The 24,871-nt window shown below is 40.9% G+C and overlaps 1 protein-coding gene across 1 annotated transcript in view; it reads left to right on the plus strand.

The window, feature by feature from the left end:
• The window catches only part of rdgC (retinal degeneration C), a 216,045-nt gene that overhangs the window by 51,942 nt on the left and 139,232 nt on the right, over window positions 1-24,871 (plus strand). The window contains exon 3 of the mRNA XM_072301513.1: window positions 5,976-6,103. Coding sequence (XP_072157614.1) covers window positions 5,976-6,103 — 128 coding nt within the window. The remainder of the gene's footprint in view (window positions 1-5,975; window positions 6,104-24,871) is intronic.

Consider the following 24,871-nt stretch of genomic DNA (forward strand, 5'->3'; position numbering starts at 1 on the left):
TTGGCAGTTTCACCGTCGATACGAATATTTCAAATGTTCAGAATTCTCCCCGATTATATTAATCGTTAAGGAAAGTTAAGAATATATAATCTTGGAGGTTTTCGAGGCTTGAGATTAAATACAGGGGCGTTCAATAAGTAAGTATCCCCCCTCTCTAAAATCCATAAGAATGGACCAATTTTAAAAAACTTGGGCTCAAAATCTTCCTTAGGATATTTTGAGTTCAACAAAACAAACCGCAACAAAATCGGACTATGTGCGGCCGAACGCGAGCCGTTTGAACGCGCCGAGGAGCTCGACGCTCCCGCCGAATCTGCGAGGATTTGAAGTCCGCTACAGGAGAAGAGCTTCTCTGCCAAAGCCTCAGTCGTTCATCACTGACGAAAAATCAAAGAAATTTTTGTAGAATAAGGGGCTTACCTCACTTCTCCACATAACCAGCTCGATCCAAGCAAGTCTGATACTGAGACTAAGACTAAGAGAACAGCTTTTGGATGCCTCGTGCGTGGAAGTCTTTCAGCTGACCGCGGATGAAAGAGTGGACGGCTTGTTTGACCTCTTCCACTGATTCAAAATTAACTCCTCCAAGTTCAGATTTCAGGAACGGGAATAAATGGTGGTCTGGTTTGCCATTTATTATCGTATCTGAAATCTGAACTCGGAGGAGTTAATTTTGAATCAGTGGAAGAGGTCAAACAAGCCGTCCACTCTTTCATCCGCGGTCAGCTGAAAGACTTCCACGCACGAGGCATCCAAAAGCTGTTCTCTTAGTCTTAGTCTCAGTATCAGACTTGCTTGGATCGAGCTGGTTATGTGGAGAAGTGAGGTAAGCCCCTTATTCTACAAAAATTTCTTTGATTTTTCGTCAGTGATGAACGACTGAGGCTTTGGCAGAGAAGCTCTTCTCCTGTAGCGGACTTCAAATCCTCGCAGATTCGGCGGGAGCGTCGAGCTCCTCGGCGCGTTCAAACGGCTCGCGTTCGGCCGCACATAGTCCGATTTTGTTGCGGTTTGTTTTGTTGAACTCAAAATATCCTAAGGAAGATTTTGAGCCCAAGTTTTTTTAAAATTGTCCATTCTTATGGATTTTAGAGAGGGGGGATACTTACTTATTGAACGCCCTCGTACTGAGTAAAATTATTTTACAAAGTGGGAAAAATACACACAGTACTCACAAGTTTCCTTGAAAATGTGTCAAAGACAATTTGACAACATCTCGTCACCTTCCGGCCAAAGTATCACAAGCGAAATGCGACGTTTGAAAACTTCCGCCACTATTTTCTCTTTTTACAGAGAAAATGTTGGTTGAATCTGTCCGAAAATTTCACTCGGTTCTCTTTGTGCTGCCCATAAAATTCAGTAAAATTTTCAAAGAATTTCTCTGTAAATAGAAAAAATGGCGGCAGAAATTTTTAAACGCCTCATGGCGCTTGTGATACTTCGGCCGGATGGTAATAATCCATTGACGTTCAACGAACCATTTTCTTTAGCTCTTGAAAAATTGCCTGGCTGTTTTAAACATCTATATCCGGGTTTCCCTCATTCATATGAATCGATGTAATGGTGGAAATTCTATTGAAAAAAATCTGGCATTCTTGGATCTCGATGAGAGTAGGCACGTTCATGAAAAAAGGATCGCTCTTTAAGCTTTTGGGTGTAAGCACACAGTCCCGATGATTGGTCAATGGAGATGTTGCATGAGTGAGGGATTTGCGATTTGACTGTTGATTCTTTTGTAAAAGTTCGCGAGAAACACGATGGTGCCACTGGTTTTTTTCTGAAATCATCTCCCAAGCTCAAAAAAAGCTCTCAAGTTGAGGCCAAAATGGAGGGGATATCTAACCCTACCCTGTGAGTCCACCTCTACATCAAGACTAAAAACTCTCCATGCAAAGATAGGGGGCAAATACATTAGCAGGGTTGCCACTTTATTTGGGGACTCAAAAACTGAAAACACGGCAACACTGCTAATGTATATTTGCTCCCTATCTTTGCATGGAGAGTTTGTTTTGATGTAGAGGTAGACTCTTAGGGTAGGGTGGGAAATCTCCTCCATTTTGGCCTCACCTTTTAGAGCTTTTTTTGAGCTTGGGAGATAATTTCAGAGAAAACCAGTAGTACCATCGTGTTTCTCGCGAACTTTTACGTAAGAATCAACGGTCAAATGGCAAATTCCTCACACATGCAACATCTCCATTCACTGACAACATTTATGCCGCAGGAGAGCCATGAATTCATTTCCAATTGATGTTGCAGAGGATCGATTGCGGCGACGTCCAAAAACATTTTCGTCCGATTAAAGTTGTTGTTAGCGAGATCACTCTTATCATTTTCGACATGAGCCCTCATCGGCGCGTAGGATCATATTTGAATCGCCTGATAACTTCCGCGCTAAAATTTATTTCACACGGGATCACAGCCATGTTTTGATGTACTCATAAATATGGGATGTGCTATGTCAAATTGGATGGCTTTCATCGGAATCAGCAAGTTGCAGCACAACTTGTGATGCAACAAGTTGCCTAGTTTTCTCTCGTGTTTTTTTTTTTTTTTATTTCAGCAGAAAACTAAATGATTTTCTGCCTTGAAATGTTTTGAAACTATTCGTTACATCCAAGGATTTACAGACAAGCTGAAGCTTTCATGTTGATTACCTTTTGGTGAAAATAGGAAACGCACGAAGAATAAAATGCAGGTAGGCTGATGCCAGGGAGTTGAAAACGTCTATTAACAGAATGATTTTTATTTCTCTCTCGTCCGTGAATTTTCTTGTATTATTTTCTTTTGCGTATACTTCCGATTTGTCTGTATACTATATCGACGTAGAAACTACCAGACCGCGCATCTCGGTGTGTGACGTCGTTGCAGACTTCCTGTCTTACTTTATTTTTTAAATGGAAAACTACTCAGTGTCAATTCTTGAAAACTTCCGCGGTTTTTCTTCACTAGGCGAAGAAATCTCTGTATAAACTTCAAGGAATGATATTGATTTTTCTCGTTTAAAAAAAATAAAATGGGAGGGATCGAGATTTTTAAACATCGCGAACGAGATACGTGTTCTGGTAGTTCCACCTTCGATATATTCTACCTGTAAGTATTTCTCATAGGCGGATCCAAAGCGGGGGCGTAAGGGGCATACGCCCTCCCCCTTCGCCCGGAAAAAGGAGGAAGAAAAAGAGACGGAAGAAAAAAGAAAGGAACGAGAGAAGATGAGAGAGAGACGCAAAAATTGGGCAATTATTCATGACGAAATTGACTCAAACTGGACATTTATGAGATGCTTCAAAAATTCAAAAGTTTTCTGGAGGAGGCCCCCACACCCCGTCCGAGATTTCTGCATCCGCTTATGATATTTCTTCCTCTTCATCATTTAAATAGCCACTTGGTCTGATCAAGATATGAGAGCGCGCCTTCATTGATTTGCATGTAAACCTAGGATACAACTATTCAGACTTTTGCGCGTAGCTGCGTATCATTTCGAAATGAAGGCGCTTTGTGCCCAAAGATCTTCAGCAGTATTTTCATCGAAATCTATTCATTTTTATGTAGCGCATATCGTTTAGGGTGTTGTACTCCCAATTTTCTTTCAGTATTAAGTACTAATCATTACATTTATAACATTAAACTTCGCGTTCTCGGTGCAAGATAATATATATTTAAGCTCACTTTTACATTACGGGCAATTGCCTAATAAATATGTTCCGCGTGTCGATAAATTATCTGCAAGCGCATCTGTTTATGATGCATTGTGTATTGAGGTTTGGGTTGAGTTTCATTGCCATTTGAGAGGGGAAAACAAAAATGCGAAAAGCAGGAATTCAATTGCAGACCTTTCTTTTTTCAGCGTGTAAATCGAAGGAATGAAAACTCTGTTTCACTGGTAAACAAAGGATGGTATTTGATCTTAGGTACCAATCTTATCATTTCCCTCATGATAATTTTTTTTTCTTTGAAGTAGTATCAGAAGTATCATTTGACATTTTTGGAAAAGAATCCAAAGCATTTTCTAGAGAAGACAAAAACAAGAGAGAAAAACTCACTTAAATTTTCTTGCAATGGCGATGAATTCTGGTTTTTCAAAAATGAAATGTATGAAAAAAATCCATATTACCACTAACTAGGATGCGTGATTTATAGTTCCATCATTTATTTGCGCTTATTTTCCTCCAAATGAAAATTCAGCTGTGATAAGTGAGCTAATTAAATTACGTCGCCTGTATAGGAGTATGAGAATCATCACTCCACTCGCTCACTAGGAAATGCAGACGGCTAAAATTCATACTTAACGACACCAATCTGTTTCATCGCATTAAATACACTGCTGTGCTGAGGAATGCGGAATTTGGGTATGAATATTAGAGAATTGCCAAATTTCCCCGGATAAAACGTGCAGTTTTGAATAAAGTCGTTAATATTTTTTTAATGAAATGCTCAGATATTTTACATTGCATTGTGTATAAAATGGTCTGAAAATTTGAAGAAAAATATTCAAAATTTTCCCGATGAATTCGTTTTTTGTCGAGGACAATATGGCTACGTCTGAGTGCTCATATACGGGGTGTTGCCTTAGCACGTCAGTATACCCGTCCGTACTAAGTGCTCCGCCTTGATCGTGCACGGTTAAAAATTTCCGTGTTTGATGACACTCTGGTTTACTTCGTGTTACTTTTTTTTGTGTGCCAGGTCAACCTAAATGATATGGTTGCTCAACGCGCTTTTGTGTTAAATCGACACAAACCGTAGGCTATCCCTCAGAGTAAAAATCATGATTAAAAATCCCTTGTCTCAACATGGGATTTTTAATCATGGGATTTTGGGGACACGGGACGCAGATTTTTAACTCAAAAATTTGCACAAACAATTGCGGTAGATAATCGCTTACTGGATGGCGCAAGTTTACTTGCCGCAGCTATCGCTTGCTCAAGTCTCGGGCTGGTTTTCACGACCTCTTCGAGCTCGGTAGCAGGAAAATCAGGAGGCTGCGCTGCACTGAGGATCGGCGCAACAAAGCCGAAACGCGTCTGTAGATGCCTTCCTGAATGGTCGTCACTATTGTTACACGAAATGGACTTATTTATGCTAAAAGAAACTAGATGCAAGTGGAAAGATGGGGTGTGCTCGTGGAAGCTGCATAAGAAACAGTGTAAAAGTGGAGATAGTTCCTTTTGAGAAAATGGAAAAGCGGGATTTGACATTAAATCAAAAGGAACTGAACTGAGCGCTAACTCGTGAGCCGTGGACATGTGATAAGAGCGTTGTGGACAGGGCTCACGAGTTAAAGCGCCCCGAAGACGAGGGACGAGCTCGTCGAGCCCGGTCGTCACCGCTGACGTCACAGGCGCTTTACAATCCCCATTCATTCTAATGGCCCTCAACTAACGAGCAAACCCCATCTTTCCACTTACACATGGTTCCATTTAGCATAAATACATCCAAATAGCGTATCTCTTTAATGCTATGGTTACACGCTCAAATTTCCATCAATTTCCGATCAAATGGTGACTGGTGCGCGCCGTCTACCATCAAACTTCTGCGGCCTGCAAAAATTTGATGGTAGATAATGGAGCTGTGGGGCTCATCCTTCATCTGATTTCCACACAACCGTGCCTATTTCATGCTTATTCCAATCAACACGCTGTTTTAATTAATTTTACTCATCAATCTAGATAACTCTCGACCGCCATCTTGGTCATCTTTTTGATCGGAATTTGACGGAAATTTGAGCGTGTAACCAGGCCATAAGGGAAAATTGTGCTCCTATGAGCTTTTCCCTCTGTATTGAGATTTTCAGCCTTATGCTGATTTTTAACGCACGTTGGCTTAAAAAAATCCGACATACTGACAAAAAATTGGTTGATTCGACGCAAGAAAAACCAACACAAGAAATCAACCAAGAGCTTCGTATTTTACTTTCTGTGTTAACACAAGATTTTGGTCACTTGAACTCACTGTGTTCTCACTGTTTTTCGTTCCAGGCATGAAGGCGGCCATCCTGATCCAGAAGTGGTACCGGCGGTACATGGCTCGGATGGAAGTGAAGCGGCGGTACACATGGACCATTTTCCAGAACATCGAGTATCAGGGAGAGCAAGACCAAGTCAAGGTACGTGACTCGCCACTTCCCTCAAATTAAATCACAAACTCTCACCCCAACCCCACCCCCACCCCACCCCCACCCCACCCCCACCCCACCCTCCTCCTCGCGCGCCACTCCTCCCGACGCAGGATTTAGAAATTGGCTCATTCCTTTCTCCACGTAGTCAGTCCGTCGCCCCACCGGCGTAAAGGCGCACCGCTATATCCACGCGAGCCCTGCTCTCAGTATAACTCTACGTTTTTCGGGGCTCATGTGGGAGAAGAGACACGCCCTCTAGTCGGAGGGATGGCGGCATTCGATGGGATTTCTGAGGGATCGCTCTCTCGTATCGAAACTTTTGCTCTTCCGGTTTAAGGTGGGGAAACTTTTACGGTGAGCTCGATTTCGTCGGGGGGGGGGGGGGGGGGGGTAACTCCGAGATTGGCCTTTATGTTTTTTTTGAACGCCAATTATTTGCACCCATGAACTTTGATATATGAAATATATTGAAAAATACCGGTTCCTTCTCATTTTTCGCAAAATTTGAAAATTGCGACTTTCTTCAATTTTCGTGTGTGTGAGTGCGGGTTGCATACTCTAGCCCCTGTAAAATATGAAACATTTCACAGCTTCGTAAAACGTCATGAAATATTTCACAGGAATTTCCAATCTTTCATTTCTTTCTAACGTTTCATGCCACCCTGCCAAAGAACACTCCTGTGATCTGGTAGTTAAAATCCGAGACATCCTGTCTAAAACGCCGGCGAACCATTTAGTCCCTCGAGTTTTTCAGCAAAATTTCATGAAAAATAAAATCACGAAATTTTACGTGAAATATATTTCATGAGATTTCGGACATTTATGAAACATATTGAAAAATACCGGTCCCTAATCATTTTTCGCAAAATTTAAAAAAATTGCGACTTTCTTCAACTTTCGTGTGTGTGAGTGCGGGTTGCATACTCTAGCCCCTGAAAAATATGAAATATTTCACAGCTTCGTAAAACGTCATGAAATATTTCACAGAAATTTTCAATCCTTCATTTCTTTCTAACGTTTCATGCCATCCTGCCAAAGAACACTCCTGTTATCTATAGTTAAAATCTGCGAGACATCCTGTCTAAAACGCTGGCAAACCATTTAGTCCCTCCTTCCCAGCGACTGCTGAACTCTCAGTTTACAAGTGACACATTTCACACAGACGAGTGCACTAAAATACCCACGTTCAGGACCACTCAAAGCAGAGCAAAGAGGAACTGCGAGGAGGGAACATAAGCACGCCGGGCCAGCGGCGATAAATGCAAACCCCACATCCGTCCGAGTAAAAGTTTTAACGAGACTTGAATGGGGGCCCGGAGATGAAATTATCGCGGAATCCCTCGTAAATCTCATCCTCCCCGGGCAAAAACCACGCATCTACACAGGACCACCCCATCGCAGTTACGATGTTCTGTCCTCAGCCCCCGAGACTCGTATAGCGTTGGCTGAGCACATCATAATTCGTGGAGCTCCGCGGCGTTGGAGGGGGGATTTTCTCGAGAGATCTGGCAACGGTGTCCGGAGATGCAGCCCCCGGAAGTTTAGAACCGGGTTAATTATTCCGCACACGGTCATTGTTTCCGCGGCGCTATCGAACAAATCGCGTTTAAAATTCAATCGAAAGGTGGATCTGGGATCAGTGAATCCGGGCTGACGCACAGTGTATTGAGCCATAGGAGAGGCCGGACAAAATTTGGAAACTTTAAACGCTTTTAAGGTGATTCCATGGACGCCATATTTTGTGTCAGAACGACATGCGATATATCGCATCAACTGGTTCCATTTTTTCAGCTACTCGTAATTTTTCTCGAATTTTGAGATCGCAATTCTGTTGTCAGGAGACATATAGCACTCACATACCAATTTTAACAAGAAATTCAACGTAATAAATGCGTGGTTTTTTAAGAGAGAAAATATCGTATTCGAGTGCAGTTTCGATATCAGTATTGAATGCGATATTTTCTCTCTAAAAAACCACGCCTTTATTACGTTGAATTTCTTTGTTAAAATTGGTGAGTGAGTGCTTTAGTCTCCTGACAACGGAATTGCGATCGCAAAATTGGAGAAAAATTACGAGTAGCTGAAAAAATGGAACCAATTGATGCGATATATCGCATGCCGTTCTGACACAAAATATGGCGTCCATCGAATCACCTTAAGTTCGCCTATGCAAAACTTTGAGGTTCTAAAAGTGATTCCATTAGTCTTCCTCGTGGAATTTTCTTCCAGAGATACCCCTTAAAGGTTAAAATGTGACGAAATAAACATCGAAATTTGCAGTTTTAGTCAAACATCTGAGGTCGGACCTCTCTGATTGGCTCAATCCACCGTGCGACGTGGCGAATGTATGTGCAATGTGCATATAAGTGCTCGTGTGATATTGAAAGTGAAGCATTGGAATCCGTAACGACAGGGCCTCTTTCAACCATATCCAGCGGGTTTATAATTGATTGAAATCGATTGACATAGAAATAGACAAAGAAAATGAAAGGAAAACACGAGAAAAATAGGATAGTTATCACAATCAGCGGCTGCATGGTTAAAAATGCACCAGCTACCGTGTGGTAGTTACGATAACTAACGCGGGTAGAGGACACAAACTCGGTATTTACTATAACTACCATGACAGTTGTGTTCTCTGCCGTGGTAGTTATCGTAACTAGGTCGTTAGAGGAAAGTCAAATAATTTTAAATATTTGGAAGGAAAAGTTAGAAAATTGAAAAAGAAGGGTCAGAAACTTACTATCACAGTTGAGGAAAAGTCAACGAATATTAACCAGGTTGAATCTGAGAATTCTAGAAAAAAAATTCTATAAGGATATGGATCGCAGTTCGTAAGAAACGAATCGAAAATACGATAGAATGAGAATATTGGGGACAATCGGGGAATTGGGACTGCTCTTTGGGTATTTTCCAATTCGGAGCATCGCGATAAGGAATTGCTAAGTGTTGTTGTCTGGAAATGGTGATCATTCAACTTTCCCTCTGAAATTGTGGGAGCTTTTTGGCAGTAGGCGGCAAAATAAAAAAAGTTCTAATACTGTCGTATTAGAAAAGCGCTCAGGTGTTCGTCAATGTATTTAGTGAAGAAAGGAAGTATAAACTCCGTCGACTTGGCTGGGAAATGGAAACAAAACTTCAGCTGATAGCAAACAAAGGTTACCAAGGAAACCGTAAACGCGTATTTTTGTTTCCCGAAAATGAGCTCACCGTTGAGCTCATCAGGCGCGTTTTTTTTTAGGCTTCATTTGAGTTCAACGATCAATTTCGATAAGAATTACTCTACTGCTAAGAAATTTTTTTACAGACTAACGATCGAAACTACCTGCGCATTACGTTAAAAGCATAAAATACAGTTTTCACAACTTTATTTATTTTAAAACTGGACCCCCCCCCCCAAAAAAAAGCCTACACATCGATGAGCTGGTGCGTCATTTAAAAGAATTAGCACTAGTATACTAGTACTCTAGAGGCAAGTCGAAATCAAAAAACGCTGCCTATCGGCTGAGCGCTTAAAAGAATACATATAAGGAAAACGCGTAGTCAGGAATTGTTAGGCAAAGTTGCCTGGAAAATAAAAAGTTAGGGTGGCATATGGTTTTTTCACATGTACTCTAAGTTGGAAATAAAGCTCCTCGTAATTTAATTCCTCTGAATTTCGCGTGAAACACGTTGCACGCTACGAAAAGTTTGGAGAATAAGACATAAATGAGCGAGTAACGTTCATAATCAACGCTACTTAATGATAATTGAAGAGCGTATGACGTGGACTGTTTTATATTCAATTAAGAGAAGTTACAAAACGTTCCTCTCTCTGTCAGACGTTCATTTCCGAACTTTCCTTCCGATGTTTTCCACGCGAAAAGTTAATGAGAAACCGTAAAGCGCTGCATCGTGATTCATAACTTCTTCTCACATACGCTGCTGAGCTAAGGAAAAACGCCGCATGAACCCTCTGGCGTTTCCAAATGGACGTATTTCTATCAAACAGAAGTATGTGCAGCTGAGAAATATCGACGGTGAAACTACCAAACCACGTATCTCGGTTTGCGACGTCGCAGACTTCCTGTCATACTTTATTTTTTAAATGAAAAACTACTTAACGTCCAATCTTGAAAATTTCTGCGATTTTTCCTCCTCATGCAGAGAAAATTCTGTGAAAATTTCAAGGAATGATATTGATTTGGTCTACTTCAAAAAAATAAAATGTGAGCGTAGATTTTTAAACACCGCAAACGAGATACGTGGTTTGGTAGTTTCACCGTCGATATGGGGTGTGCTCTGGAAAGCTGGATAAGAAACAATGTGGTGAGTGGGCGTGATTCCTTTTGAAGAATTGGAAAAGCGGGATTTTAAATTCAGCCAACAGAACTATGTGCCAACTGAATGCGGGACTCATGAGCCACGGGCATGGCACGAGAGTGTTGTGGACAGGGCTCATGAGTTAAAGCGAAAGCGGAGGCGGGACGACGGCGGTTCCATCTCCGTTGACGTCACTGGCGCTTTATTATTTTCATTCACTCTTACGGCCAGGGAATTAACGAGCACACCCCATATTTCCCACCTGCACATAGTTCTTTTTGATAGAAATACGTCCAAATTGCCTTTGATAAAACACAAGTCTATTGGGGGAATTGGAGAATATTTTTCTCGCAATTTTCTCGACAATTTTGTTCGCAATTCAATGTCAGATATCTGAAAATGTCACAAAAACATATACATGACTCTTCAAAAATAATTTTTTTATCGGGAGGAATTTGGCAACATTCGAATGTTCATATGGCGTTTTTCCTCATCACAACAGTGCTGCTCGCTGAATTCAATGGAGGTTCTTGCCGCTTTTGCGAAAGGATTCGGATGAGGAGGCTATAAACTTTCTTACGGTAAAACTTTAGTATAATTGACTTTAAGATGGTTTTAGAATCAACCGAGTGCGTTTTCTATTTTTCTAATATGGTTGCGTTGAATTCATTGTTCGTTTCGTCGTATCATTCTACAACACAAGTAGTTTGCCTCTATTTTTTCAACCGAATCGCATCTCTTCGTATCCATATTATGTCTCATCAGTTAAGCTGCTATATCCTTCTAGGATAGGGAATTTGCATAAACAATGATTATAAGCAGCGAGCTACTGAAATTGCTAGTCTTCTCATTTTCTTCTCATATTCCCTCCAGCCCAACGACGTTTCTCTCTGCTATTTATCAGTTCTCTCTAGAAGCGTATTTTTGTTGATGATCGGTCGAGCCAAAATACCGCGGTAATGGCGGCGAGATCATAATCGAGTTGGTAAACATTTGATATTAGACCCTCGAAATTGATGTTGGTCGGATGCCATTAACTTCATCAGGTCATTTCTAAACCCTACTTTTTATAGGGTTATATTTTGGCTCCAACGTTTGCAAGAATTTCACCTTCTATCTATCTGGTGAGTCCCGATGTTGGTCCGAAAAATTTTGATAATAAAATACGACTTCTTATGATCCACCCATTTTGGGTCGACCGATCATCGACGAAAATACGCTTAAGGTGATTCGATGGACGCCATATTTTGTGTCAGAACGGCATGCGATATATCGCATCAATTGGCTCCATTCTTTCAGCTATTCGTCATTTTTCTTGAATTTTGAGATCGCAATTCTGTTGTCAGGAGACTAAAGCACTTACTTACCAATTTTAACTGAGAAATTCAACGTAATAAAGGCGTGGTTTTTTTTAGAGAGAAAACATCGCATTCGATACTGATATCGAAACTGCACTCGAATGCGAGGTTTTCTCTCTAAAAAAAAAAAAAAACCACGCCTTTATTACGTTGAATTTCTTTGTTAAAATTGGTAAGTGAGTGCTTTAGTCTCCTGACGACAGAATTGCGATCTCAAAATTCGAGAAAAATGACGAGTTGCTGAAAAAATGGAACCAATTGATGCGATGCATCGCATGCCGTTCTGACACTAAATGGCGTCCATCGAATCACCTTAAGGCTTAATGTCCATCCATCCGAGGCTAAGTAACAAATTCAAATTTGCCACAAAATAACTTTTCATGCCACAATTGAGCCACCTCGTGAGAGGGTCAACTTTTTTAACTAAGAGTCACACGAATTGAAAATAATGAATTTTCTCCTCTCTTGCTCATCATCGCAAGACCCTTCTCTCTACTCCGAGTCACTGCCGGATTAAATGTTGCTCAAAAAACGTCGCTCTTCTGACGCGAGGGCATGTCTCCAATTCCACCTGAGCCCCGGAAAGCATAGACACATGCAGAGAACAGGGCTCACGTGAAAATCGAGATATACTCGTACGTCAGAGAAGCGACGAAAAGAGTAAAGTGGTTCAAAAAGCACGACTGGTGAGCTCTGAAGAATAATCCGGAAAGGTTTCCGGTAAATCCTGACGGAATTCATGAAGCCTGGTATGGCTTTTGTTACTTCTGCACCAATGTTCACGTGAAAGTTTATAATCCTCCCTACTCGTGCAAATCAAATGAGCCAGGTCGTACACCTTTAAAATTTCGGAAAAAAAATGTGTTTAGAAGTACGGGAGTCTATTTCAATGGATGATAATATAGATAGCATCGCTTTATCTTATGTTATCATATACTTCCTTTATAAAAAATCTCTATAAAAAGGAAATTTTTGGAGGGGCTCTCTTTAGACGGGCTAAAACCATGTCTTCAAAGAGTGGAGTTCAGGAAAGTAAGTAGTAGTAGTAAAATAATTTTATTTTAAAGAGGGCTTTAAAGAAAATATTTTCACGAGGGGAAGGCGGAAAATTTTCAAAAACATCAAAACTCATCGTCATCATAAAACATCAAAAATTTTCAAATTTTGATGCCAGTATTTATTGGGGGAGAGGGGGTTGGAGCAATTAAACATTTTATTTCGGAGCGATTCTTATGTATGCTTCCATGTTCTTATGTATGCTTCTAAACTGAAGCAAACTCTAGTAATGCTACTTGTATGGAAAATCACAGATTTTTTGGCTTATTGTTATTATTAACTCTTAGATGCTCAAGGTGGGTCAAATTATCCCGAGGTTTCCTAAAAACACGTGCCTGGTGAGTTGCATGGGGCCGGTACTTACGAGTTTTAGATGTAGGTATGAAATACATCCTGAAAAAAGTAACCAGACATCATGTTGAAGAAAAAATAGAAAACAAATCTAGTGATAACACAGCCGAAGTAAGGAGGAGAAAAGTAATAAAGCCTCGTTTTAACGTTTTTAACTTTTCCCTCCAATCAGAGGAGAGCGGTACCTTATTGGCAGCATGGAGTGGAGCATTGCGAGTTCACGCCTCACGCTAGAGCGCCTTCAAATTTGCAAACGCAACACGGACATCCATGAAGTACGAATAGTCGTATCTCTGCGCCTTCATCGATCATCGACGCGCGTACTTTCTCTTGCTCTATTCTCATTTTCAATGTGTGCTTAGTGACGGAAGTGTTCGGATTCAAATACGGGTTAGCGCTTTTCATTAACGTGAAGGAACTTTGCTTCTTTCGGAGATATATTTGAAGAACGCTCTCCGTCGAGAATTGAGTATAGATGACAAATAATTTTCGGCTCAACTTAATACAAATAGCTATCTTGAAAAAAGTCCTTAATCCCATGAATGAATACACATTTGCATGTTTCTAAAATCCAGGTACGATTCTATGATCAGCATAAACTTACTCATCCCTAGTAGCAACGACTGTTAAAACAACTTTTACAAAATTCGTAAATTTTAAAAAGACAGCTTTTAAAAAAACTGCTAAAAAGTTTGTATTGGGAAACCCTTTTTGGGGAATTATTTTAAGAAACATTTACGAGAGGTAAAATTTTTGTAAAACAATTTCGAAATACTCATTGAAAAGTGGTCATTTTTTTTAAAGACTTCTTTGAGTAAATTTCATTACGAGTTAAAGTTTACTTTACATTTACAATAGCCAAAGGAGGTTTCTTATTTAAACGAACACTTTACCTATTCTTTAGGAGTTTTTGGAAGATATTTTTTTAAAAATGATTATTTCATCTATCTGTGAGATTTTCCCGAATTCGGATTCCTTTATGTTTTGGTCCGGGAGGGGGAAAGCTCCAGGATAACAAGTATCACACGCAAAAACTTGTTTGATTCATGATTTATATTGAGAATACCGATAGCTTCTAAGGCATCATGTATACAGCGTAATTCAACTAGAGAATTGGATTTAGTTACACTCGCAATGCCTTGGTTGTCATTGCTTACTCAATATCGCGAAATCAAAATACGCTTTGATTGGACAACCAGGTTGCCATCACTGGCAGTTGACCTAAATTTTGCTACAAGGAACTAAAATTTCTGGTTCATTTATAAAATACCTACTTGCGAACTGGGAATCAAGGGAGGAGAATGAACAGAAGAGGGAGGAGATTAAAAAAATAGGAGAATAAAGTACGGAAAGAGGAGGAAAGAGAGACAGGAGAGAGAAAGACAGAGGAAGAAAAAGAAGGACGAAAACCGAAAAGAGAGAAGGACAAGATACGAAGAAATAGAAGGTGGGGAGGTAGAAGGAAATAAAAAAAGAAAAAGGAAAATGAGAAGAGCAGCGGCGATTCTTGAAAGTTGGCAGCTTCGATTTTTTACCATTTGAATGTATGTAAAACAATCGATTTTAGGTGAGGTAGCTTGTTACACTTAAATTCGATATTTTTAATGGATTTAAATGGAGGAAAAACAATGTTGCAAACTTGCAAAATTGCCACTAGAGAAGAAGAAAAGGGATAAGAGAAGGAGGAATGAAAGAAGAGAAAGAAAAATAAGAAAAAGGAAAGAGGAAAATTAAAAAGGAGGAAAGAGAAGAAAAGAAAAAAGAAAGGCTAGATGGGGAAGGAGAGGAGGGGAAAATGAAATAGAGGATAGGAAAAAAGAGGACAACGAGGAGGAAGAAGATGACAAAGAGGAGGCGAGAAGAAGAGAAGCAAGGAGTAGAAGGAGGGGGAAAAGCGATTGAAGAGGAAAAAACAGAACTAGAAGAAGAGGAAGGATAAAAAGAAAAAAAGGGGAAAGAGGAGAGGAAAAAAAAGAAGGAAAACAGAGAAAAAGAGAAGAGGAGGAAAATTAAGCAGCTCTTGTCTTCATAGAAATATGAAAAGCGCATACGATATTTTAAAAATGAGCGTAAAACATTGGTTCCTAATCGCAAAATGTAGTTCAGTTCTACTCTAACCGATCCAAAGCAAAAATACCCCTATTATTGAGACCTTGCTGAGAAACTCGAGGGTTGAAATGAACTTTCTTCGTCGCGATGTGCCGATTGTGTTGGGGAGAGGGGTAGGGGTAGGCGATGCGCTGGTGACAGGTGACACCGTCGGTAGTTCGATAACGACCTGCATGCTACCCCGTGTAATTTAACCGCAGCATGTCTGGTCAATTAGCAGCTTACCTCATCGAAACCCATCCGCTAACCGTTCGCTGGCATGTAAGCAATGACGCGCCCTCATGATTAAATTTTAACGCTTGCATCAGGCTGAGAGCACTGCATTAGCGTTATTTACTCACTGGAATTTGATGGTGCACCGCTCCAATTCCCGAAGTGTCATACGTTTCACGAGAACGGTCATTGTGGAGAAGGTAGTTATTAATTTTTGTATGAGGCGTTGTTTTGGACGTTTTTTTCTGTAACAGGTGTCCTGAAAGATTGATATCCCCGAGAGAAAATAAAGACCTTTTAACGAATTCCATTCAAGTAAAAATCAAGCAGAGAACTCCAACACAATGTGTTGCTAAGGCGCGTCATAGACTCGTATATATCAACCTGATTAGGACATAGATTTTGGCATAGGTTAGCATATGAATGGAATTCAGGAGCCAACACTGCCAGATCAACCACGCACCTCGACGAGACCATGTACTGTGAACGTAGAAAGCCATTTGAAAGCCAACTTTTTTTTTTCATTTTTGCAGGTCAGATGAAAAATTTTCAGTTTAGAAAATGCCCAAGATCCAACAGTTAAAACCGCAATTTTCGAGGAGAAATTTGGCAACATTTGAATGTACTTATGTTATTTCATAGGAGAAACGACGACTTATTCTAAAACATCTGAGTTGATAAACAGCTCCGGATTTTCCAGCAACTGAGCAGCTGCCGAGGTGTAATCAGCGAAATCGAAATGCCGAGTGCCTTTATCCGGGAACGTCTTCGACGTTCTGACGTTCCAAAGAACATCCGTCCTTTGACGTCGGACTTCAAAGGCGCGTCGTTCCGGGACAGCGCGCGGTTTCGCAAAGGTCGAAGAGTCAAAAAAGGCACCCGAGTTATTTTTCCGAGGCAGAGGAAACAAACCGCGGTGGAACACGGGGGAAAAAATCCGCCAAGATGTGGGCTGCGGGCTAAAGCCCGTTTAATTTTCGGTATGAAAGATGATAAATAATTCATTCGGAGCATGTTAGGTATTTTGTATACCCGAGACGGAAAGAGATGGATTAATCGTCATTTGTTAAATTATAAACACAGATGATTTAAAGCACGCCTCGGAGTTTCCGCCTATTCCGAGCTCACCTCCGACCTGAACCCTCCACCCTCCCTCCGCCCCTCCACCCACTCCGCTCTCGCCGCAGACCGACCACCTAATCCTCGACAAGCGTTGCCTCGACTTATGGGAATTTGCATTTTTTTTCGCAAATAAGGGTCATATCATAGATAGGGTATACTGACTTTTATTTTACTAAATCTACTTTTATACCAGTGTTCGAAACTCACAGGCGCCAACGCACAAATGCGCCTAAAAAATCGGGCATGCCTCCTAAAAAATGAAGGCTCTGCGCCATCGTGGCCCCTAAAAATTGCCCCTTAAAAATCTGGATTTTCGCAGGAAGCCACATAAAGAAAGAGAAACAAATTTATTTGAATTGAAAAAACCTAGAATTTTCAGTACTACAAGTGAAAGCTTGCTGATTCTATCCTTCACGATTTCATTCTTAGTGCTTTTTTCTTCCCCAAGTTACAGCTACTTACTAGTTCTGTTACGAAAACATCTTGCGTCTAACTTACTTTTCACTAAATGCGCCGTAATATATGGGCAAAAAGTCAATTTGGCCCCTAAAAAATCTTCAATGGCGCCTAAAAATCGGGCTTGATGCGCCACATGGCTCCTAAAACTCAAAGGTGAGTCTCGAACACTGTTTTATACGTAGCCGGTATGTTGACGACAGGAGGAAGAAGAGGTAGAGGAAGAGGAAGAAGAAGAATAAGAAGAAGAGAGAGAAGTGAAGAAGCAGAAGAAGAAGAGGAAGAGAGAGAAGTAGAAGAGAAAGAGAGATGAAGAGGCAGAAGAAGAAGAGAGAGAAGAAGAAGAAGACAAGGCATAAAAAGAAGGAGAATATAAGGGGCAGAGGAAGGTGAGGAAGGGGAGGAAGAAGAAAACTTTTCTTTTGACTCCTTTTTCTCTTGTTCCTCCATTCTTTGCCCTGTCTCTTTCTTCCTCCACTTCTTCTTCATTTCCTTTCCTGCTTGCTATTATTCTTCCTCTTGTCTTCGATCTATTTCATTTTCTTCCTCTTCTTTTCCCTCTTCTTCCTAATCTAATTAACTGACTCAAACTGCAGATGTTTTAAAATTTCGACAAATTTGGGGGAGGGAGAAGCCCCGCATACCCCCCTCACGCTCTCCCCCGCTCAGTAAGTCTGGATCTGCTGAGCAATACTCTCATTCCCATCCTCTGGTATGATAATGTTGAATATTCCCCAACCCCCTGGCTTCTGATAATTACTCTTCCGTTGGCAACGCCGCTCTTGACCCCTTTTATCGGCGTTACCATTTGTGCCGCTTTTTTACACCGGTTAAAGCAGCAAATTCAGGAAAAGATTCCCGGAACTGGAAACGCTGTTTGACTGGCGATTCCACCGCTTTACCACGCAAAAACATCGTATCTCCACAGTGTAACTTTCGGAGCTTGAGCTGTTTGACCGGCGATTCCACCGCTTTACCATGCAAAAACATCGTATCTCCACAGTGTAACTTTCGGAGCTTGAGCTGTTTGACCGGCGATTCCACCGCTTTACCATGCAAAAACATCGTATCTCCACAGTGTAACTTTCGGAGCTTGAGCTGTTTGACCGGCGATTCCACCGCTTTACCATGCAAAAACATCGTATCTCCACAGTGTAACTTTCGGAGCTTGAGCTGTTTGACCGGCGATTCCACCGCTTTACCATGCAAAAACATCGTATCTCCACAGTGTAACTTTCGGAGCTTGAGCTGTTTGACCGGCGATTCCACCGCTTTACCATGCAAAAACATCGTATCTCCACAGTGTAACTTTCGGAGCTTGAGCTGTTTGACCGGCGATTCCACCGCTTTACCATGCAAAAACATCGTATCTCCACAGTGTAACTTTCGGAGCTTGAGTGGGTCTCTTTGAGTCCGTTCGAACCTGTTGTTGGACGTCCCGCTGTGCTACCACCGACACGCAATCCTCTTATCTATGCAGAGTTCCCCCGTGTTTCACGCGCTGCGCCGCAAGGATTGTTGCTCGGGGCTGCCCCCCCGGTTTCTCCTCTCACAGTGGCGGGTTGTCTTTGTAAACCCTTGCGGCTCGTGTAATCTAATGTGGTCTCACCCCATGGTGGTGTCTCGCATATCGGGGTGAGAAATTGGTCTCGCATGAGCCTTTTGAGTGAGCTTGGATTTTTTTGCACGGTGAGAAATAACTTGCGAATCCAACATCCGGATGTTCAAAAAGTGTGTGGATCTGAGAAGTGTGTCACTTTGACCTCGATCAAACCGACTTGAACCTTCTAGTGCCGTAGCGCAGTTGATCGAGTCAATCAGAGAGGTCGGACATGAAAATTTTAAGTAAAACTGCAAATCGATGTTTAATTCGTCAAGTTTTAAATTTTAAGGGGTGCTTAAAGAAGAACATTTTACAAGGAAACCAATGGGACCAATGATTGGTATTATTTTTGAAAATTTCGCTCAAAAAACGACGAACTTGACGCAAAAACTGGAATAAACTTGTTTCACAAAAGATATAAAAATAAATGGATAAAATATATAAAAGTACAATCACACAAAAATTACGAGATGGATTAAACAAAAGTCTGATATCGATTCCTCGATCTTTCTCTCGTTCCATTACTGTCGTGCTAAATCATTTTTTTCTCCCTATTCAGGAAAAAAGTTAAAGAAAGAGAATACGCATTGAAATAAGTGAAATCAAAAGCGTGTGTCAATAAAAATAAATTGCTTGCACATTCAAATTAAACTGTCTTGTACTTCTACCTAGGAAAACCTCACTGCCGTCGCCAAAAAAGGGAATTTTCAAAATAATTGCTTTACGGAATCTAAAAACCGTGGGATAAGGAGTACATATCAGACTTTCTTTGTTTTTCTGCCTTGTTTTACTTTTAGAAGATTCATTCATCAATTTGTATCGCTTGTGTGCAACAGACTCATTTACGAGCTAGGGGCGACACTCTGTGAAATTGACCTTTCTTTGAGCTATTAAGCGGATCTGAAAAATTCTAATTTTCCGGTTGGAAGCGCTGCGTGCCCTGAAAAGGGACAGAGGCGGGCAGTATGAAGATCGATCGTGCTTTGAGCGGACAACGGGTATATTTCCCATCGAAACTGTGAGTGGAGATAAAGGATGACCACCGTGTGTGTCCAATAGCAAGTTAAAGATTCCTTTTGTGTCCATTAAACAATTCATTAGGCTGAATCTAACAGCCTTTAGAATGGACCGCCGGGCAAAGTATAAGGATTAAATCACATGACAAAGTATGTTCCTCCACAATATTTCCACTTAAACACATTTAACTTATTGACAATTTTACAAATCAGTTTACTTAAGTGACAATCTTGTTTATAGTTCACATTTAAATCAATAATTCTAACATTTTTCGCTCAGAAGGGGCCGCGCAACTCGTTTACGGTACTATAAAATGGACCGCGTTAAACAGAAAGGAACCAAGCCACATGAGCTATTGCCAAATTTGATCGGGCAATTTAATTTTTTACATGAAAACGGTTGTGCGGAATTTCGTGCAAATTTCAGTGAATTTTCTCCATAATACAAAGCAAATTCCTTAAAATTTTCAAAGGGATCCGCGCAAACGTTCTCACGTAAAAAATATATTTCCCTGTCAAATTTGGCGAAAGTTGATGTGGCCTGGTTCCTTTCTGTTTAACGTCGTCCAAATGCCAACTCCCCATCCTCATTTTTTGTTAAGACGAGAAAACCAACATTATTTCTTGAAGTTTCTTTTCGCACTGCGCACTAAAGTTTGGTTTTTTTAAAGTTTTCATTTATTTTTAGTATTCAAAGAGTAGTTGCAATAAATAAACTTCCCTGACACAGATGAGTCCGTTTTCAGCCTATATATATATACATTTTAGTTTCGTTGAAATGGCCATTTGACAATATTCAAGCGGCATAGCGCGACGCGGAAACGTCGTTGCTCCTCTGGCGTAGGGGTGTATCTCTATTTTCGTATGAGCCCCAGAAAGTATGGACTTGTATGTGAAACAGGGCTCATATGAAAATCGAGGTATGCCCGTACGACAGAGGGACGACGACGTGAGATGATGGGTATCAACGCCTGGATGCAACTATTCGACCTCTGTGGATGTGCGGGTTGCATCCACCAATACTTGAAGGCGTTTTAGCTTCGTCTGCGTCACGCGAGCTCCTGAAATTACGTATGAGAGTGAGGCAGCTACCGCACCTTAAATCGATCATTTTACGTATCGATGGCCAAAGTGCGAAGCTGCGTATCTCCATTGCGTTGTTTCAAAATTTCCGTTCCAATTTTATTTTTTCGAAGAGAAACAAGCCCACTTAAGACCTAGAAATTTGTACAGAATTTTCTGCTAACAGAGAGGAAACATCAAGGAAGTTTTTAGGAATTGAAGTTGAATAGCTTTTCGTACAAAAAGTAAAGCATGACAGGAAATCTGCACTTTTGTATACCGAGCTACGTGCTTTAGAAATTTTATCGTCAATACAGTTTAGTTCTTGTTTTAAAAGAAAAAAATGAAATGAGAGAAAACACTGAGCAACGTGACATGCAGATTGGCTGATATAAGTCAACTCTGTGTAATCAAAAATTGGACGTATTTACGCTAAAAAAGGAACTTTGTCCCACGCAAACTCTTCACACAGTTCCTTTTGGCATAAATACATCAATTTGTTCGATGCATTTTTATAAACCCCCTCCCACCCATCATCGCAAACTTTAGAATGAGTTCAAGCTGCAAAATGTGTCTTTAAATCGGTTCATGAAAGGTTTGAAACCACGGTTTACTTCTCTGATAAACTAAAATCCATCCATACCAGGGTTGCAATTTTTCATGAAAAATAAAATTTTGAAATAACAGACATTTCTGAAAAATATTGAAATATACCGGTTCCCTCTCATATTTTGCAAAATGTAAAAATTGCGACTGTCTTCGGAGTATTTGAGCGCGGGTTGCATACTCTAATCCCTGAAAAAAAAAAAAAAAATATTTCACAGCCGCGAGAAATTTCATGAAATATTTCAAGAAAATTTCCAATTTTCCATATTTTTCATTCATCACGCGTGCAACCCCGATCCAGACCTTGCGTAATGGCTTGATTCACAGTGATTTATCATGCAAGCGCGGCAACACTGCACGTCGAGTGAAGCGTTCGAAGTTCCTTGTCACTTGACGGACAAGCACGGGTGCGGAGGGGTGAGGGAGGGGGCAGGGGCTGCGGGGGTGAGCGAAAGAGAAAGGGCTGCGCCGTGAAAAATGTCAAATCATCCTACGAGCACGGTGCGAACATTAAATTTATCTAATTTGATATCGGAGCCTACAATCCATCCTCCGCCTCGCTGTGATAAGACAAATTTTCACCCCGATTCCTTTTCTTCTGTAAAATCAACCTGCAGCAAGATTTTTACTGTTCGGGGCTCTTTCACTGCCGCCCTTCGGGATAAAATGTGATTTTATTTATTTTATTTTTTTATCATAAAATATAATTTGCTTGGCTTTTATTGTTAGAAATATTGAAAGGTTGCTTTGCATGAGGTTATGTTTTGGGAAGAACGTAAATTTTGACACGTAGTCCTAGCGGATGAAGAAGCCAGTTGATGAGGAAATGAACACAGTTGTGGCTATATTTCCTTGTCATAATTGGACCTATTTCTGCCAAACGGAACTATGTGCATTTAGACATGAGCCCTGAGTCCCATAAGAACACATGCTTAACAAGGCTCACGCCATAATGCACATAGTTCCGTTTGGCAGAAATACGTCCAATTATAAGATTATATTTCCCTCTTAGAGCTCAAAATGGACGCAACTATTCGACCTCTGTGGGTGTGCGTGTTGCATTCACCAATGCATGAGGGCGTTTTGGCCTCGACCGCGTCTTGCGAGCCTCTGAAATCACGAATTGGAGTGCGACAGTCTGCTCCGTCTAAAATAGATCATTTTAAATATCGATAACTAAGGCGCGAGACTAGGTATCTCCATTGCGATGTTTCAACATTTCCATCCCTATTTGATTCTTCACTGAGGAACAAGCCAACATTAAAACTTGAAATCCCTACAGAAAATACTGCTAACAGAGAAAACAAACCAAGGAAGTTTTCAAGACACTACGTTGATCAGATTTTCGAAGAAAAAATAGGGTATGAAACGAAGTCTGCAATGTCGCAAACGGAGATACGTGGCTTCGTACTTTCGCCTCCGATATTATTTAAACGAAGTAAAAACATGGTTGCCAAATTGCAAGATTTACCACCGCCCTGAAATTAACCCTTCGACAAAGACGCGGTGACCCGTGCCTTTACCCCACAATACGAGTTCAGGCAGGAAATATGTATTTCAGCCGGTAGCCAGACCGGAGCCACCGCGATGGCCGGGTTGCCACGTCGCAAGCTAAAACACCCCTAATTGGACCGCGTTAAGCAGTAAGGAACCAATCCACATCAGTTATTGTCAAATTTAATCAGGCAATTTAAAATTTTACATGAAAACGGTTGTGCGGGTTTTATTCAAGTTTCAGTGAATTTTTTGCATAATTCGAATCAAATTCCTACAAATTTTAAAAGTTATCTGCACTAACGTTCTCATGTAAAAAATTAAAGTGCCCTACTAAATTTGTCAATAGCTGTTGTGACTCGGTTCGTTTCTGCTTAACGCTGTCCAATTAACGCGATTAAACGAGAAATCAAGGCGATTTGTCAACGTTGCCAACGACAATGCGCCGCGACGTGTCGCGTCGCATCGTGCTACTCCGACCGCGCCGCGCCGCCCCACCATGTACAGCATCAATCATCCTGGACCCTGGGTCGCCTCCTCGAGTTAGGTAAAAACCGCGTATTCGCCCCAGGATTGCTATTGTAGTTAGGAGGTTCTTCCTCAGCATCAATCATCCCTGGACCCCGGGTCGCCGCCTCGCGCCAGGCGAAAACCGCGTACATACCCTGGGGTTTCTTTTTGAGTTAGGTGGTTTTTGCTGAAGGAACCCACGCCCCCGCTCCCCCCTCGCCCTGACGCTGCCCACTCTCCGTCATTTTGTCTTCATCCCGGTCGCGCTGACACCAGAGCCAATAAACTCCCTTTCGCTGCGAATTGCATTCGAGTCGAGCTTCAGATTTGGGATTTTTCGAATGCTGAAAGTTATGTCAGCTAAAGCGCGAAACCAAGTTTTTCCATCGCGGTGTTTTCAAATCCCTGACTCTATTTTATTCTCTCGAAGCGGCATAGGCCAATTGTATAGCTTGAAATGTATATAGAATATTCTGCAACTGGAGAAGAAAAATCAAGAACATTTTCAAAAAATTAAATTGACTGATGTTTCACAAAAAAGTAAAGAATGGCAGGAAATCTTCGGAGATGCGTGGTTTCGCACTTTAGCCGTAGATATTGATGGCCGAGGTCAAAAACGCGTATTCTCATTGCAACGTCTTAAAATTTCTCGTCGTGTTTTTAGAAATCATTTAAGGAAATTCAAGAAAATTGACCAAAATAAATCCGTGAGAATGTTCGTGATTCTATTAAATAAGCGTGTCACAAGTGATGGCTTTCAACGTTGCAACCGAAGAGGCGAAGATACGCGTTTTCTGATTTCATCCATCAATTTTGGATTTTCCGATCGTGGAAAGTGACTTATAACGGTGGGTTAAAATAAAAAAATCCGTATCTTTATTGCACCGTAATATCTGTGATGTCAAAAAATTAAAATAAAAGACTAAAGGAGAAAATTGGGCAAAGCACGTTGATCGTCAAAATCCAGTCATGACAATACGATTTGAGCATTCTGAGAAAGCAGAGAGCATGACCATGAAAGCATAAGAAAAAAATGAGCGTCATAATAAGTTTTGTCAAAGCGATATTTTGAAGTAAATATGCTTACTTTGATATTGTTTAGAGCGTTAGAGGGGGGGGGGGGGCGTGGAGGGGTTAAAGTGAACCGTTACGAATCGGGAACGCGTTTGAAGCCGTAAAGCACAGCGTAATTAGTTTTATTTCACACTTGTTCCAGCGTAAGCACTAATGACAATAAATCTAGCCTATAACTTTTTTCTTTTTTAAGGGGAAGGTGCACAATACACTGTCATATATTTACCACTCCACATATTAATTTGACCCTCTCTGACTCATCCTCCCACTATGCGATGTCATATTTTGTCATACCCGTCATAAAACAATGATGTACATTGTCTCCTCGCAAACACTCAAAACTTGCCATTTTTATAAGAAAGCGTGCGTATATTTCACCAATTTCGACAATCAAAATCTCAGATAAATCGACCTGGTCCAAAAC

Source organism: Bemisia tabaci, chromosome 6 (genome assembly GCF_918797505.1).
Source record: "Bemisia tabaci chromosome 6, PGI_BMITA_v3".
Taxonomy (NCBI): Eukaryota; Metazoa; Arthropoda; class Insecta; order Hemiptera; family Aleyrodidae; genus Bemisia; species Bemisia tabaci.